Below are 17083 nucleotides of genomic sequence, written 5' to 3' on the forward strand. Positions count from 1 at the left end.
TTGACCATAACCACAATAAGTGATCCAATCTGAACACAGATCTAAATCTGGTCCAACAATTCACTGACCATGAAATATTGCTTCTCTTGAACATAGTAAAGGTTCAATACTTGATATGAAATGATGAGCACATGTGCCAGTTTTCCTGTCATAGGTATTGGCATGTCATTTCTCTAAAAATGATTCTTCACCATCAGTCCTCTTACTGCTTATTCTGCCACCAGGAGCATTTCCCATCCCTACCAATACCAAAATTTCAACCTTTTCACTTTGAGAACATTAATCAAATCAGTATTACTATTGCTTCTGGAAAGGTGTCAAGCAATTCCCTGTCCAGCTCCACTCACCATCTCTATGACTTCCCAAACCTGAACACTCTTCCTTGAACAGTTGTCTCCCCCAACTAGAATATAAACCCCTTGAGGGTAGGTATTATCTTGTTTTTATACCTGAATCCCTAGTTCCTAGTATAGCGATTGGCACATGGATATGTGCTTAATAAAAGCTTTACATTCATGCCTTCAAATTACAAGCCTATCTTGCATGTCAGACCTCTTTAACTACACTTTTGCTGTTTCCCACATTTCCTTTCTTATTCTTTTCCTAACTCCTACCCAGCCTTTAAGTCTCAGTTCCAGAAGTTCCCCAAACCAGTGACCACTCCCCTCTGCTGAAACTTCTAAATCAATCAACAAGCCTTTATTAGGTGCTTACCACATTCCAGACAGTGCCTAGATACTGGGGATACAAGGATAAAGTGAGATAATTGCTATAAAAGTATACAATACCCAACAGTATACAAGGATTATGTTTTACCATTCATTGGCTCTTGTCACTTACTGCCTCTCCCTGGTAATTTTTTCCTGTGTCTGTCTCACTTTCTGAAGCTAGAACAAGATTCTTATAGGCAGAAACATGCTTCTTTGCAAAGTTAGGACAAAGCCATCTCTGCACCCCAGGCAGGGTTTGAAAAAATAACATTCCCTATGCACCTACCAGAAGATTTTAGTCTTAAGAGATGCACAGGCCATTTATTACAATAAAAAATACCTAACAGAACAGAATTTTCTGGCATTAAATATATATTTAAAAATAATATTAGAATGCAATTATTTGCACTCCACCAATTATAGTGAGCCCTCAAAACACTACAACACCTTCACAGCAAGATGAAGGAGACTGGCCTGACCATCCCCACTGAGAAAAAAGAGTGGAATAAAAAGGCATATTGCCCAGTCTGTCACAAACAGCTGAATGGAAATCAATATGCATATCTTGGGCAAGCCTGAAAAACAGAAAATGAACTGAATCCCATACTGAGAAGATGAGATTAGATAAAATCACATCTGGAAAACTGAGTTGGCCTTTCTAGAGGACCAAAGGTTCAAAGCCATAAGGTCCATCTGCTTAACATTCACAAGGAATATTTCTTCTTTCAGAAGAATTAACAAATAATACAAAGAGTGACAGAAAGATGCAGGGTAGGTATAAAACAGTCATGGGAATACTAATGTATTCCATGTGGGAGACACAATATAGAAAAATTATTGAAGGCATATATTAACAGAAAGGGAAGGAAGAGAACTGGGCAGGTAGAGAAAATGAGACACATATAGATGGAAAGACTGAGAGGGAACAATTGGCACCCTGGAGATAGTATTAACAGTAGCAAATAGAGAGATGGGTAGAGAGATGGGTAGGAAAACAGAGAAAAACCACAAAATAAGATGAGGGGATGAAAATGAATTCATTCAGAGGAACTACAAATACTGATCAAATCCTGAATCCATCATTGTACCCATACAGGAAGTCTGTTTCACTGCATCCACTTTGTTTTGGACCTTACCTTGGTTCTCCTCCTCACCCTTTCTGTGATGTTTGTACTGTCCTTCACATAAGTTCCCCTCTGAGGGGCAGGGTTGTAGGTGGCCTGAAGGAGAGCTATAACCAAGCTGAATAGTTTTGTCATAGCCATGGGTCTTAATATTTGTGCATTAAAGGAAATCAATTCCCTGCTGACTTCAAATATCTTTCTGTGGCTCCCAGTAGTATGATTGGTGGACATTAGAACACATCTAACACAATTAACCTACCTACTCAGATAACTTTCTCTCAGAGGAGATCATATTATGAAAAGATTAATTTTTAAAAGTCCAGCACTCAATCAAGTTAACCCTTCAAATTGAATAGTTGGATGTACTAGCTATAGTGATAACATGGAACCCTGGAACTGAATATTGATGGAGAATGGGAAACTGAATCAAGTACTGTGTTTTTACTCAGTACATGCAAATAATATCTCAGATAAAGGAGGGAAGAGAGAAGGGACCCAAGGAGAATTCCCCTTCACTGCCTACAAGCATGTCTGTTCTGAGGAATTATGCCCAAAATCATCCTGGTGATTTCTGACCAAACAAAACTTTATCTCCTTTTTTAGCTCATTATTCATGAGGCCATCAACTGGGTTCAGGGTAGTCTCTAAACAGGCAAACATGCAGCAAGCAGGCTCTGGACATTCAGGGGCCTGGTCTCAAAACACAGAAATTTAGGGCAGAGGTTTCTCACAGTTAGGGGGTATGGAGAAAGTGAGAGACAAAGTACTAAGGGAAAAGGAGGTTGGGGAAGATAAGGAAGGGTGCATGAGAGTTAGAGGTGTTCTGGGGGGGGGGGGGAGGAAAAACTAAATGTTTTATAAATTGCAAAATGTAGTATCTTGGACTTCATTTTTGCCAAGATTTTAAGTATCTATTTAAATGGGGGTGGGGGAGGGGCATATGAAGGACTCTCCCACATGGCTATCATGGGAGAAAATATTTTCCCTGAGAAATCTCTTGCAATTTCTTCAGCTTCCTCCCTCCCTCAACCCAAGTCCCTTTCATACTGTTTTCTCACTGTGTAGGACTATATTGACATCTTCAATTAAATGCAAGCCCTAGAAACCAGAAAGTATCTTTGTCTCTTTAATTCTCCATAAGGCATTTACTATCACATTTTTCAATGGTAAAAATGGCCCCCTCATTCTCCTTTGTTTAGTGTAGGCACCTAGGTTTATAGTTAGGAAGAAAGTGAGGACCACAAGAGTTCCCAAGTAAAACCAATAAAGGAAAACCCCTTCTCTTTGACTAAACTCACACAACCGGCCTTGAAACAGGCCAGGTAAGAGAAAAGGTATCATCCAGGGTGACTAGGTAGGCAGGATCTTACTGGGAGGGGACAAGCCAGAGGTTACACTGGTGAAATTTACATCTCTCCCATACCTGGTACCTCTCTCCTTCAGCTTGCCAACAATTTCCCACTTTCCTCCACCCCTCATCAGAACAATGACACCTTTTCAGTGATTGGACAAGCCCTTTCCAGCATCAGTCCAGAACAGAATAGTTCATTCGTTCCCTTTAAATCATGTGGTGGCTCTGTACATAAGTGGATAGAAGGGTAGACAGAGAATGGAAAAAGTGAGATCTTCATTGGGGTGCACTGGAAGGAAACAAATTTTTATCACAGCCGCTGCCGATATCTCATAATGGCCCAGGCTGCTCCCATGGCAACAGCAAACAATGGCACCAGCACCATGGTAACAGGGATGCCACTTGGTTCCCCTTCTCCTCGATGACCCAAGGGCCCATTCTGCACCTGGACCTAGAAGAGAAAGAAGAATATTAATTTCTCATTAATCAGAGTTTCAGAAACACCACCATGCAACAAAGACATGACCATGAAGCCTAGGCACCATCAGACAAAGATAGTAGGGAAGAATAATAACTATTCAATGTTGTTTGTGCTATAGCCCTCAAAAGAGAGAAGCACAGGGCAAGGTTTAGTGGGGAAGACTCTATATTGGCTTTGCTGAATACTGGAGGAGCTTGGGTCCCTCATGAGAGGCATTAAGTGTGTAAGGTATTCAGAGAACCTGAGGCTCTGTGAGAGAGCTCATTCTGAAAGACTACTTGAAGCAGAGGGCAGAAGGAGCTGCACACTGTGCCTATATGTGAAAGTGGCCAATTCCCAGATGGCTCTCTCTCTCTCCTTGGGAATCAAGTATTTAGCCTTTTATTGCCTAAACTCTTCATCCCTTGAATTGAGAAATCTAGTTATATGCAAGGAAAAAATCAGTATGATGCAGGCAAAATGGAGAATAAAATATAAAAACAGACAAATCCTAAGTGTCCTCTACTAAATAATACTTATAAGTACTTTCTTCTATAACTGAATGTTTTGTAAGACATATAAGATATATATCTTGCAAAAGAAATACAATAGTAGATATTTAGTAGCAGTTATTTTTGTCTCTCAAGTTATTCTCTCTCCTTTTTCAAAGAGTCCAGTACCTGGGTCAGAGACTTCCTCTCCTCCCTACTTACTCTTATACTAGAGGATTTCAACATACAGGTCATTGTTGCTCTAACACTCAAACATCCCAGTTCCTCAACTTGCCATGACCTGGCCCTTTCACTTCAATAACAGACAGCTGGTCACATCTCTGATCTCATCACCACCCCCAAGTCTTTCATTTCAATTGATCAATGCCTCTACAATCCATGCATCAAATCATAATCTCCTACTTATTATTTCCTATCTCCCTATGCTATATGCCTCCTAAATCTATTACACCCTCGGGGCGGCTAAGTGGCACAGTGGATAAAGCACCGGCCTTGGAGTCAGGAGTACCTGGGTTCAAATCTGGTCTTAGACACTTAATAATTACCTAGCTGTGTGGCCTTGGGCAAGCCACTTAACCCCATTTGCCTTGCAAAAACCTAAAAAAAAAAATCTATTACACCCTCACTGGGAATTCCAAACCCTCTATCCTTCAAAAATCTTCCAAGCCATAAAACTGATTTAAACACAATTTCTTCTTTTACCAATCTTGATTCTATTGCTAATAAATTTAACTCTATATATCATCCACTCTTAAATCCCTTGTCCCCATTCTTAGATGAATTCTCAAATGCCAACTTTGGATTGTCCTACAACCTATCTCATCCATTTTTTCTTATTCACAAAACTGAAGGAAATCATGTAATTGAGTCAACCTGATCCAAAACAAATGTAAGTCATCTCAGGTGGCCCTTCACAAAATAATCTTTTTACTTCTTCCCTAGCTGAATCTTTATCGTACTCTCTACAAAGGCTAGTTCAAACCTCCTCTCAAATTTTCTACAGCCATTGCTTTTTTTTCTACCCTCTCTGCCAAGGACAGTGCCTCATATCTAACTGAGAAAATAGACTCCTCTGGACAGAGACTCTTCTGTATGCCTAAATCCCATAAAAACATCTCTCATTCTCTCCTCCTCTAGGCTCTGATGAAGAGATGACCTTCTCTTTGTCAAGGTCAATCCCTGTAGAGATCCCATTCCCTCCTGTCTTCTCCAGCAGATTGCCTCCACAATCTTCTCCTCTCTCTTTCTAATCTTTATCTCTATCTATTGGTTCCTTCCCAGAGGCCTACAAACTGGTCCAAGGTTCTCCCATTCTGAGAAAATCATCACTGGAGGTGATCCCTCAATCTATCACCTATATCTCTCCTCCCTTTCTCCAAAAAATTCCTAGGAAAATATGTCTATATTCAGAGTCTCTACTTCTTTTCTCACTCACTTCACAATCAATAATCAAGCATTTATTAAGCTCTTATGTAAGCCAGGCACCATGCTAGGATAAGAGTATTGAAATGAAAAAGATCTGAGTTCAGACACTCTTTCCTTCACTTCCTGGCTCTGTAATACTAGGCAAATCACGTAATCTCTCATATCTTGAGTGTTCTCATCTATAAAATAAGATAGAACTTCACTTAGGCACAGTGGATAAAATATCAGACTTGAAGTCTGGAAGACTCTTCTTCCAGAGGAATCTAATCTCAGATACTTCCTAGCTGAGTGACCCTGGGCAAGTCATTTAACCCTGTTTGGCTCAAGTTCCTCATCTGTAAAATGATATGAAGAAAGAAATAGCACACCACTCCAGTATCTTGGCCAAAAAAGACTTCAATTGAGGTCACAAAAGTCAGATATATAACTATAAACAACTGAACAACTGAAAGGGGCCTTAAAGGTCCCTTCTAGTTCTAAATCAATGATTCTAAATTTTCAATTCTTGACAATCTGGCTTCCAACTTCATTACTCATGAGGGTCTAATCCCTGAAATTAGTCTCATTAAAGTCACATTATCTTTGAGATGACTTTCAGGAGTTGTTCACTATGGCTAAATGTTGGGAGAGGTTTTAAATGTGGCTGAATATAAACAACTGGAACTTCTGTACCAAATGACACATTAAGCAAAATCATAAATTACAGACTGCACATTAAGGAAAGGAATTGAAATTCCTGCAAGGCACAACAAAAACCCTCCTCCTCTTGCACTTCCCCCCAACCATCCATGGAAGATAGCAAGAGAAGTAAAGTTGAGACTGAGTCCATGTAATTCACATGTATCCTCAAAAGCCTGCTACATGAAGACTAGCTCCAAACACAGACAGAGGGGATGCCCACCCTATGCTGCACTTTGAGTGACACGGCATAACCGGCATTTCGGAAGAGATCCACAGCATCTTGATGCAGTAAATTCTTCAAGTCTTGACCATTCACCTACCAAAAAGAGTAAGGAAAAAGAATAAAAGAATTAGAAGCAAAGCTCCAGTAAATCTACATGCTATGTAGAATGGGTCTATGATGGGTCCTAAAATTACAAATTCCTAAAAAGCAAATTCTATGACTAACTCACAAATTAGAGGCTATAAGTGAAGTACAATATCAATGTTTGTGAAATTCCTGTATAGAAAGGGGTCCCTGACATCCTTCTGGGCCCTGAGAAACTCCTTAGAAATATAAATTTGGATAGGCGCCTTTGGGTTTGAAAATAACCAGACAGGACCCAAATGCTTGACCCTAGGGGTCACAGATATTCCATAAATTTGCAGTATCAATATTTGTGTGATCCCTGTATGGAAGGAGTCCTTGACACCCTCCTGGGTCCCAAGAAACTCCTCAGAAATATAACTTTGGCTGGGTGCCTTTGGGTCTGAAAATAGTCCGATAGGACCAAAGCTCTTGACCCTGGGGGTCACAGATATACCATAATTTTGACTAAGATTTACAAAGCACACTTGTTAACCTAATTATCTTGCTGTATCTGTTAAATTCCAAGACTGCCTCCCCTTCCCCAGATGCAGCTGGAACCATATGATAGTAAATTTCACTCCCTCAAACTTGTGGGAAGCCCATGAATATGTGACTCCCTCTGTCTCAGGAAATATGTTCAGAAATAACACAAAGACCTTGACCCTTTTCCTACTCTGTCTAACCCCCTAGCTATACTGAGCCATATGTTTACACATGTTTGTATTAGTACAACAAGACAATATATCTAACCGCTGTCTTTGCTTCTGTATCCTGCTGGCCCTGTCCCCTGACCACTCAGGTACTGTCTGATTTGGGTATGCTTCATCCCCAGGCAGTCCCCGGGAAATAAAAGATCTCCAAACTTATCAAATTCTGGTCTCTGTCTCACTTCTTGGGTTCAACATAAGGAAGGTAAGAAATGAGTACAGAGTAAAGGCTACCTAAGAACTTGTCTCCTCCATTCAAAAATTTTCAGTGGTTCCCTACAGTATTCTAAGTAGAGATTGCACTCACGTTTTCATACATTCATGCCTCCATGATTAGGCACTGCCCAATCTTTTCACCCTTACTTAACTCTGCAGTCTGTTACTACCCTTCTTGCATTCTATGCTCCTGTCAAATGGACTACCCTCTATCTTTTTGTGGTTCCTCCTGCCTCCATGCTTTTTCACTATGCCTTCCTTTTCCCTCTTCTCCTGCAGAATTCCCATTCATATTAAATTTTATCCTCCTCCATGATACTTTCACTGATCCACCTTATTGATCAAGTTTTCTTCACCTCACATACAGTTTTACACATCTTCAGGACTACTGTGAATTGCAGTAATATGTGGATGCTTTATTCCAGCCATCAAGATGTGGTGCCCTACAGTAGAAAAACCAGTGCTACCAATAATACCAATGCCAAACATAGATCCCAAGATAGAGGGAAAGTTCTCACAGATACAAAATATTCAGTTGTACTTTCTATAGGTGTTAGTAACCAGAAGTGTAAGCCCAACAAGTACAAAATGACTCAACAAACTGTGGTATTCTGATAATAATGTAATAGTACTATACAGTAAAACATGACAAATATGTAGAATTCAGAAAAACTTAGGAAAACTGATATGAAATGATGCAGACAAAAGTAAACAGAACTGTTCATATCATGGCCCAAATAATCTAAAGGAAAACAAAAATTAAACATTTTAGAACTCTGGTCAATGCAGTACTCCATGGTAAAATCAAAGGACTAATAATGATAAAGCATGCCTATTGCTTCTCAGTTGAGAGGGATTGGGCTGTGTGCCAAATGAGACAAACATTTTCAGTAATAGCCAATGTCTGGATTTCCTTTGTCTAACTATATTTGTTATAAGAGGGTTCTTTTTTGGGGACTAGAGGGCAGAAGAGTACAGAGGAGGGCAATGATTAGGAAATAACAATGATGGAAAAGAAAACTGTTAAAATTTTTTTAAAAAGTAAGGAGAATGTATGCAAAAGCTTTTTAATTTAATATAATCGAAATCATCTAGTTGGTTTTTGGTAATGTTCTCCAACTATTCCTAAGTCATAAACTGCTCCTCTTTTCAGAGCTCTGACAGGTAAACTAGTCCTTGATCTTCTAATTTGCTTATAGTATTTTTTTATGTCTAAATCCTGTACCCATTTTGAGCTGATTTTAGTATATGCTATGAGATAAAGGTCCATGCATAGTTTTTTCCATACTAGTTTCCAGTTTTCCCAGCAGTTCTTATCCCAGAAACTAGCACTTTCGGTTTGTCAAACAATAGGCTACTAGAGTCATTTATTACTGTTTCTTTTGTACCTATTCTAATCCACTAGTCCATTACTTATTTCTTTTTTTTAATTTTTACACAACTGATTTTTTTATACATTACTAAAACATTCTTGTTTAAGAGTGAACATAATACCCCCTCCCCCAAAAAAATATAGACCCTCATGAGAAATAAAGTAAAAGAAAGAGAAAAAAATGTGTTTCAGTCTGTGTTCTGATACCATCAGCTCTGTCTCAGGTGGATCACATTCTTTATGATAAGTCCATCACAAAAGTTACTGACAAATTTTTTCACTATTGCTGCTGCTGATTGTAATTCTCTCAATCCATACCTTCACATTACCATAAATTTTCTCTCTCCATTCACTCTGTCCCTCTTCTAAAATGTGCCGTAGGATAGCTGAATGGCGCAGTGGACTGATCACTGGCTCTGGGGCCAAGAGGCCCTGAGCCCACCTACTGCCCGAGACCTAGCAACCACCTGGCCCCGGGGTCTTGGACAGGCCACCCAATCCCAGCCCCTTGCAAGAAGTAAAAAAGAAAATATGTTATATCTGACTGTTCTCTCCTATGATCTACCCTCTTCTCTATTACCCTCACCCCCCTCCCCCTTTCCCTTCTCTCTCCTTTTTACTCTAGATGTCTATACCCTATTGAGTGTGTATGCTGTTTCCTCTCTGGGTCATTTCTGATAAGAAAGTACAGAGTACTTTCATATCATTGCAAAAGCTCATTATAATATATATCTTTTATACAAAATATCATAGCCTATTCCACCTTTCCTTTCCTCTTACTCCCAGTACATTTCCCTTTTAGCCATTGACTCCATGTTTACAATATATTATATCTTCAAATTCAGCTCTCTCCTGTGCTTCATCTATAAAAGCTTCTTCTACCTGATCTATTAAATGAGAAGGTTCTTATGAGTATTATCAGTATCATTTTTCTATGCAGGAATGCATATAGTTCATCATCATTAAGTCCCTCAAAATTTACCCTTCTGCTCCACTCTCTATGCTTCACCTGAGTCCTGTATTTGAAGATCAAACTTTCTGTTCAACTCTAGCCATTTAAATAGGAACATTTGAAATTCCCCTGGTTCATTGAAAGTCCATCCTTTTCCCTGGAAGAGGACATATAGTTTTGCTAGGTCATTGATTCTCGGTTGCATTCCAAGCTCTTTTGCCTTCCGGAATATTATATTCCAATGTAGTTGCTGCTAAGTCCTGTGTGATCCTGACTGCAGCTCCATGATATCTAAATTATGTCCTTCTAGCTGCTTGTAGTATTTTCTCTTTGACTTGAGAGTTCTGGAACTTGGCTATAATATTTCTGGGTTTGTTTTTTTTTTTGGATCTCTTTCTAGGGGAGATTGGTGGATTCTCTCCATTTCTATTTTGCCCTCTGCTTCTAGGATATCAGGGCAATTTTCCTGCAGGAATTCTTTAAAAATGAGGTCAAGGCTCTTTTCCTGATCATGACTTTCAGGTATCTCAATAATTTTTAAAATATCTTTCCTGAATTTGTTTTCCAGATCAGTTGTTTTTTCAATGAGATGTTTCACATTTTCTTCTAATTTTTCATTCTTTTGAAGTATTGTGTCTTGACTTCTGGTAAAGTCATCAGCTTCCCTCAGCTCCATTCTACATCTGAAGGATTTGTTTTCCTCAGGGAGCTTTCTTATCTCCTTTTCCATCTGGCCAATTGTGCTTTTTAAAGCATTCTTCTCCTCAATAACTTTTTGAACTTTTATTTTATCCATTTGACCTATGCTGGTTAACATGTTATTTTCTTCAGCATTTTTTTGGATCTCCTTGACTAAGCTGCTGACTTCTTTTTCATGTTTTTCCTGCATCTCTCATTTTTTTCCCAATTTGTCTTCTATCTCCCTTACTTGATTTTCTTTTCTTTTTTTTGGGGGGGGGTTGTTGTTTTTTTAGATTTTTACAAGGCAGTGGAGTTAAGTGGCTTGCCCAAGGCCACACAGCTAGGTAATTATTAAGTGTCTGAGGCTAGATTTGAACTCAGGTACTTCTAAATCCAGGGCCAGTGCTCTTTCCACTGCATCACCTAGCTGCCCCTCCTTACTTGATTTTCAAAATCTTTTTTGAGCTCTGTCATAGCCTGAGTCCAACTTCCATGTTTCTTGGAGTCTTTAGATGCAGAAGTTTGTTGAGCATTTTGATCCTTCTTGGGATCATAAAGTATTTCTCAAGTGTCCCTCATTTTTAAGCTTACTTATTTCTCCAGCCTGTGCCTGGTTTTGGGGTGCTTCCTGAGCTTTTCAGTATTATTGGGACCCCACCTCGAAAAGGATCTCAGTGTGTGAAGCTCTAACTGCTTTCCTGGTCTGTGAATGACCATAAGCGCACCCTCTGCCACAGTGGGGGGGGGGGGCGGTGCACTGTTCTATGGGGGGCCTAGACTGCAATCAGGATCTGAATGTGGTCAGAGCCTGAGTATTGTTCCAGGTACAGAGGACAGACCTCAGAAGTCTCCTTCTCCTACCTTCCGTGTGCTGAGCATGTGAGACTCAGTTGCCTAGAGGCTCCTGCTTGCCAGCTCCACACCTGCTTCCATTTCCTGGATCTTGGCTGCTACTGCACTGAGTGCCCTGAGGGCCTGGGCTTCGTGTGTTCACTCTGGCAGAGGTCCCCCAGCTGATCCTCCAAGTTGTGCCCAGTGCTCCCCGGGGTGCAGGTCAGGAAACTACTTCTGCTGTGGGAGCCATGGCTCCCAAGCACCCTGGGGCTCTTTCCTGGAGGTTGAAGTTTCTTCATTCTGACTCTCTAACCCCATGGAGTGGAGTTTTTCCACTATTTTCCAGGTTACCTTGGTCTGGAGAATTGCCTCATTGGATCTTTCTGTGGGTTCTGTCTCTCAAAAATTTAAGATTTTTGAAATATTATGGAGAGAACACCTAGGAGAGGCTCTTCTCCCGTTGCCATCTTGGCTCTGCCCCTTTCTTTTTTGAAGCTCTCTTCTTCTATTAAAGTCTTTCCAGGCAACCACTGCAGTCATTGAGTTCACATATTCTTTTACACATACTTTTAACAGTTTAATAGAAAGTGTTTATTAAACTGGCAACTAAGGCCTGATCTTTAGCCCCTTCCCATTCACTTTCCATCCTGACCCCACTCCCAATCCCACACACACTTCTGGGTTCTAATCCAGTATTATTTTACACAACTTTTCTTCATCTACTCTAAACTCTCACCAAATGGATTATTGACCATCTACTAAATACATCTAACAGTTCTTTATCTGTCTTTATTTTATCATTCCCTGTATTTAAAAAGCTCTTTCTCCTTAAATTTGTCACTATTGATGATCCACATATTTTTTAAAACTAAGCTCAACTGACACCATCTAGATAAAATCTTCCTGGATAGAAATAATCTCTCTCTCCATGCTTTTCATGGGATCACTGATTGAGAGATGGATGGAACCTGAGAGATCATCCAGATCAAACCCAAATTTTACAGTTGAGGAAACACTGAATAAATTATCTAAAGTCACACAACTAATCAGTAGGTGGCAAAAGCAACCAGGTCTTCTTAATTCCAATCCAGCACAATTTCCATTGTACATGCCATTTCTTATCCACTTATAATTTGTGTCACAGATACTCCTGTTTATGACTATCTCTAGTATTTTCTAAATTCTTTAAATGTAGAAATCATGTCTTTAATTATTTCTATACTCCACACCAACAAGTTCTATAAATTGTACCGAAATGATTTCTCTCTCATTACATTCCCCTTAAATCAATGTGTACCATGGAAACAATGTAAAGACTAACAGACTGCCTTTTGTGGGGGGTGGGATTAGGGAATCAAGATTAGAGAAAAAAAATTGTAAATTTCAAAATAAATAAATAAAATCTAAGTTGTACTGAACAGACACTTGGCAGACTTGGGGAGAATGAATGAGATTTATATGTTCACCATATTTATCATGCAAATGCAAACACTGTAATATTACATTAAAGAAATGTTCAATCTTAAAATGTTTACAGTGTAATATATTTCTTATAGCATTGTTTTTAAAGAATAACACTAATAGAATGTTCCAGAACAGAAACTGCTAAAAAGTGGGCTTTGGATCTGTGAAAGGGTTATTATTTCAAGGGATTAATGAATTCATATTTGATACTTTAGCAACCATATCTTCTGTAAATAGGATGAATAAATATGTCCCATATATATCATATTTTTCCAAATGCTTTTTTGATTAACAAAATGTCAATTCAATAAAATTAATGCTGAATTCATAGTAACCTTCTATCATGGTGAATTTTCTCAAATAAAAGATACAAAATGGTGTTCTGATTGATCAATGAGTTAAATATAGAGCATATTTTGTTTCAACTCTGGTTGTTTTCCCCTTTCATGTCTTAGTAAGCATAGTACAAGGAAAATAACCAAACCTCTTTAATATCTTAGGCTTGTCATTCATTCTAAATATGAACTCTCTTCATTTTCTCAGTAGATAAAGAAGATAAAATAGGAATATTCTGACCATGGATTTGTACTGACTTCAGATCATAAATATCAGAAGTCTTATTTTTATTTAATGCCTTGAGTACCACAATTTTCTTACTCTTTAAATTCTTTTCATCAAATGTAAGGGCAAGAGTGAAAAAAATTCTAGGAGGGTTTGCTATATTCTAATGAATAGAATTTTTATTGGCTATTGATGCAGTTTTTCTTATTTGTGAATCAGTTTCTCCTTTGCAGATGTGTACATAAATGATTGTACTGGCCCCTTTTAATATTTTTTAGGTTTTTTTTTTTTTTTTGGCAAGGCAATGGGGTTAAGTGGCTTGCCCAAGTCCACATAGCTAGGTAATTATTAAGTGTCTGAGACAAATTTGAACTCAGGTACTCCTGACTCCAGGGCCAGTGCTCTTATCCACTGCACCACTTAGCCACCCCTTAATTTCTAAGTTAAGTAGATACCTTTGGTTTCTGCAGACAATGGGTACTTCAGAGTACTTACTTTTGTTACTTGACCACATTTCACTATATTCCATAACCTTGGAGTAATGCTGTAAAACATTATGAAATTGAGCAGACTAATGACCTGGTCCCTATGTAATATTATTAGGCAAAACATTATGTTAAAATGTAATAACTACCAATGATCAAAGTTCAATCACCACATTTCAACTGATAAAATAAATGGAGATCACATAAAGGTCTGTGAATCACTCAGTCCTTCTGGCAAGGCCAAAGGTAACCTATCCTAAGAAGCTAAGAATCTAGTATTTGTTAAAGCTTACAGAGAGAGAGGAAGAGATTTCACAATCTTCCTAAATGTTACAGAACTGAAAGACAACAGAATGTCATAATGAATGGACTCCTAGACTTAGAGTTAAGACTACTTGAATTTTGCCTCTTGACATTTACTGGTTGGGTGACTATGGGCAAATCACTCAACTTCTCTGAGTTTCAATTTTTCTAATTTGCCAAATGGGGAATTATAATAGTGTAGGACCTTTCTCACCAGGCTGTTGTGAGGCCTCAAATGAGATAAAATATACAAAGTTCCTTAAAAACTTTAACCTACCACATAAATATCAATTGTTTTCATCATCACACCATCATTATTGCTGTTGTTAAAGAGTTCCAAATTCTTTCTTATGGCTTCTAGTCCTTGACATGTTTTTTAAATAAAGCACTATTTTCCCCGTTGGTAAAAATGTATTTATGTTTAGAGTTTTCAAATATAACAAGGCTTTAATCTTCTTAAAAGAATTAGACATAATCTGAAAAGTTCACAAGAAAGCAATGTTTCCCCATCAAAAAGGATCATTTCTTTGAGAGGGAGGAGGTTTTGGGGAGTAGTAACTGCATAATAAAAATTTTTTAAATATTCATTATTCTTTGTGAACTTATCCAATCATTTCTGAAGAACAATTTAGAAGTACATTCAAAAGACTATAAAACCCTGCATACTCTTTGATCCAGCAATATCACTACTAAAGTCTATATTCCAAAGAGATCATAAAAAAAGGGGGAAAGACCTAAATGTACATAAATGTTTATAGCAGCTCTTTTAGTGATGGTAAAAAAAATTGAAAATTGAAGTGATACCCATTGATTAGGGAATGGCTGAACAAGTTATATATGAATGTCATATATATACATACATAAATGTCATAGAATACTACTGTGTTAGAAGATATGATGAGCAGGCGGATTTCAGAAAAACTGGAAAGACTTATAAGAACTGATGCTGGGGGGGGTGGCTAGGTGGTGCAGTGGATAGAGCACCGGCCCTGGAGTCAGGAGTACCTGAGTTCAAATCTGGCCTAAGACACTTAATAATTACCTAGCTGTGTGGCCTTGGGCAAGCCACTTAACCCCATTGCCTTGCAAAAAAACAACTAAAAAAAAAACTGATGCTGGGTAAAGTGAGCAGAACAGGAAAACATTGTACTCAGTATCAGTAACATTGTATGATGATACCTATAAATGACTTAGCTTTCCTCTGCATACAGTGATCCAAGACAATTCCAAAAGACTCATGATGAAAAATGCTATCCAATTCTTCTTCCAGAATATGACTTAATGTAGAAACATGTTAAAGATAATTGCACATGCATAACCTATATAAGATTGCTTGCTGTCTTGTGGGGGAGTTGAGAGAGAGGGAGAGAGAAAAATTTGGAACTCAAAGTCTTATTAAATATTATCTTTACATGTAATTGAAACTAAGAGGTACACATCACTTGGGGAAAATGGAGGAGGCAAAAGTCTACAGGACTTCAGGTAATCACTTCAAGATTATCTTACTGGAAGCCCATAACTGTATGTCAAGTTTTAAAAATATCAGAAGCTCCAAAACACATTAAAAAATAATTTCTCAAAATAAAAATTTTTTTTAAAAGAGTCAGCTGGAGTCAGGAAGACCTGAGTTCACAAATCCAGCCTCAGTCATTAATACTTACTTAGTTGTGTGACCTTGTGTAAATCATTTAACCCCAATGCCTTGCAAAAATCAAAAAACAAAAATAAAAAACAACCCCTCACAAAACAGTCTATTGGAGTGAAAAAGGACAGAGCTCTTCAAATTAAGGAAGCCAATGAACAGAGAACAGGGAAATCCAAAAGGACTGAGAACAGGCCACTAAATTTGTCAACTAGCTCACTGAGAACTTTCCAGAGGGTAGTTTCAATTGAATGATGAACCTGGACTGCCAAGGGTTTAGAATCAATGGAGAGGAAAGGACAAAGAAATACTTAAGTATAAAATAGCTTTGTCAAAGAAAATTGTCATGAAGAGGAAAGATAGAGGATTATTGGTAGAGTAAGGGTAGTGTTGGAACAAGGATCAAGTGAGAGTTTTTTTAAGATATCAGAGACATGGGGAGATCTGTAGGCAGTAAAGAAGGAGTCAATAGATACAGAGAAACTACAAGCTAGTGAAAGAAGAGGGATGACAGAGAGGGTCACCTGGAAAATGGTATGGGATCAATTGTGTATGTACAATGGTTTATCTTGACAAAAGATAATTCATGTGAGACAGAGGTGAAAGAGGAGTTAGTGGAAAGAAGACATCTGAATACTATGAGTTAAGGAAAGGAGGAAGAGATCTCAGCATGGCCTCTATTTTCTAGTCCTCAGCTGAGAGTATGGAAAGAGATGATGCTATGAAAAATGAAGGGGGAAGGCAAAGCTCTGAAAAAGGCACTCAGGTGAATAGAACAGGGAACTGAGTAGGAAGGTTGATCCAGCAATATCAAGAACTGAATTGTTTGCAGTAAGGACCCAGGTTGAGATTATATAAAAATGTGTAATCAATCCAGGAAGATAGTTTCATTTTTTTTATTTTCATGCTTTGCTCAGCAGCTTGTGAATAAAAGCAAAGAAGGCAGAAGGTAGGAGTGATCCAAGTTGGGATTCAAAAAAACATGGCTGATAAAAGGACAAGGAGATAGGAGACCAGGTATAGAGGATTCTATAGAGTTTAAGCAATTCACTAAGGGATCCATCAAAATCAGGAAGGGAAAAAAACAGAGTCAGTGATAACAAAATAGTGATAACTTGGGAAAGAACTGAGGTCTGGAAGAACTGAACAGAGTAAGGAGCCACAATTATAGGGCAAGATGGAATGATAGTCATGATAAAAGGAATTTCAGAATTCACTAACAAAGAAGTGGAACAATTATGACTGATAGTAAAA

At 38.3% G+C, this 17083-nt stretch overlaps 1 protein-coding gene across 1 annotated transcript in view; it reads right to left on the reverse strand.

The window, feature by feature from the left end:
* Window positions 1–677: 677 nt before the first annotated feature.
* Window positions 678–17083, reverse strand: part of SYNJ2BP (synaptojanin 2 binding protein) — a 46377-nt gene continuing 29971 nt past the window's right edge. Inside the window, exons 3-4 of the mRNA XM_074235847.1 lie at window positions 6484–6579; window positions 678–3636 (exon numbers count right to left, since the gene is read on the reverse strand). Of these exons, the coding sequence (XP_074091948.1) occupies window positions 3496–3636; window positions 6484–6579 (237 nt within the window). The 3' untranslated portion in view covers window positions 678–3495. The remainder of the gene's footprint in view (window positions 3637–6483; window positions 6580–17083) is intronic.

The sequence above is a fragment of the Macrotis lagotis genome, chromosome 4, assembly GCF_037893015.1.
Source record: "Macrotis lagotis isolate mMagLag1 chromosome 4, bilby.v1.9.chrom.fasta, whole genome shotgun sequence".
NCBI lineage: Eukaryota > Metazoa > Chordata > Mammalia > Peramelemorphia > Peramelidae > Macrotis > Macrotis lagotis.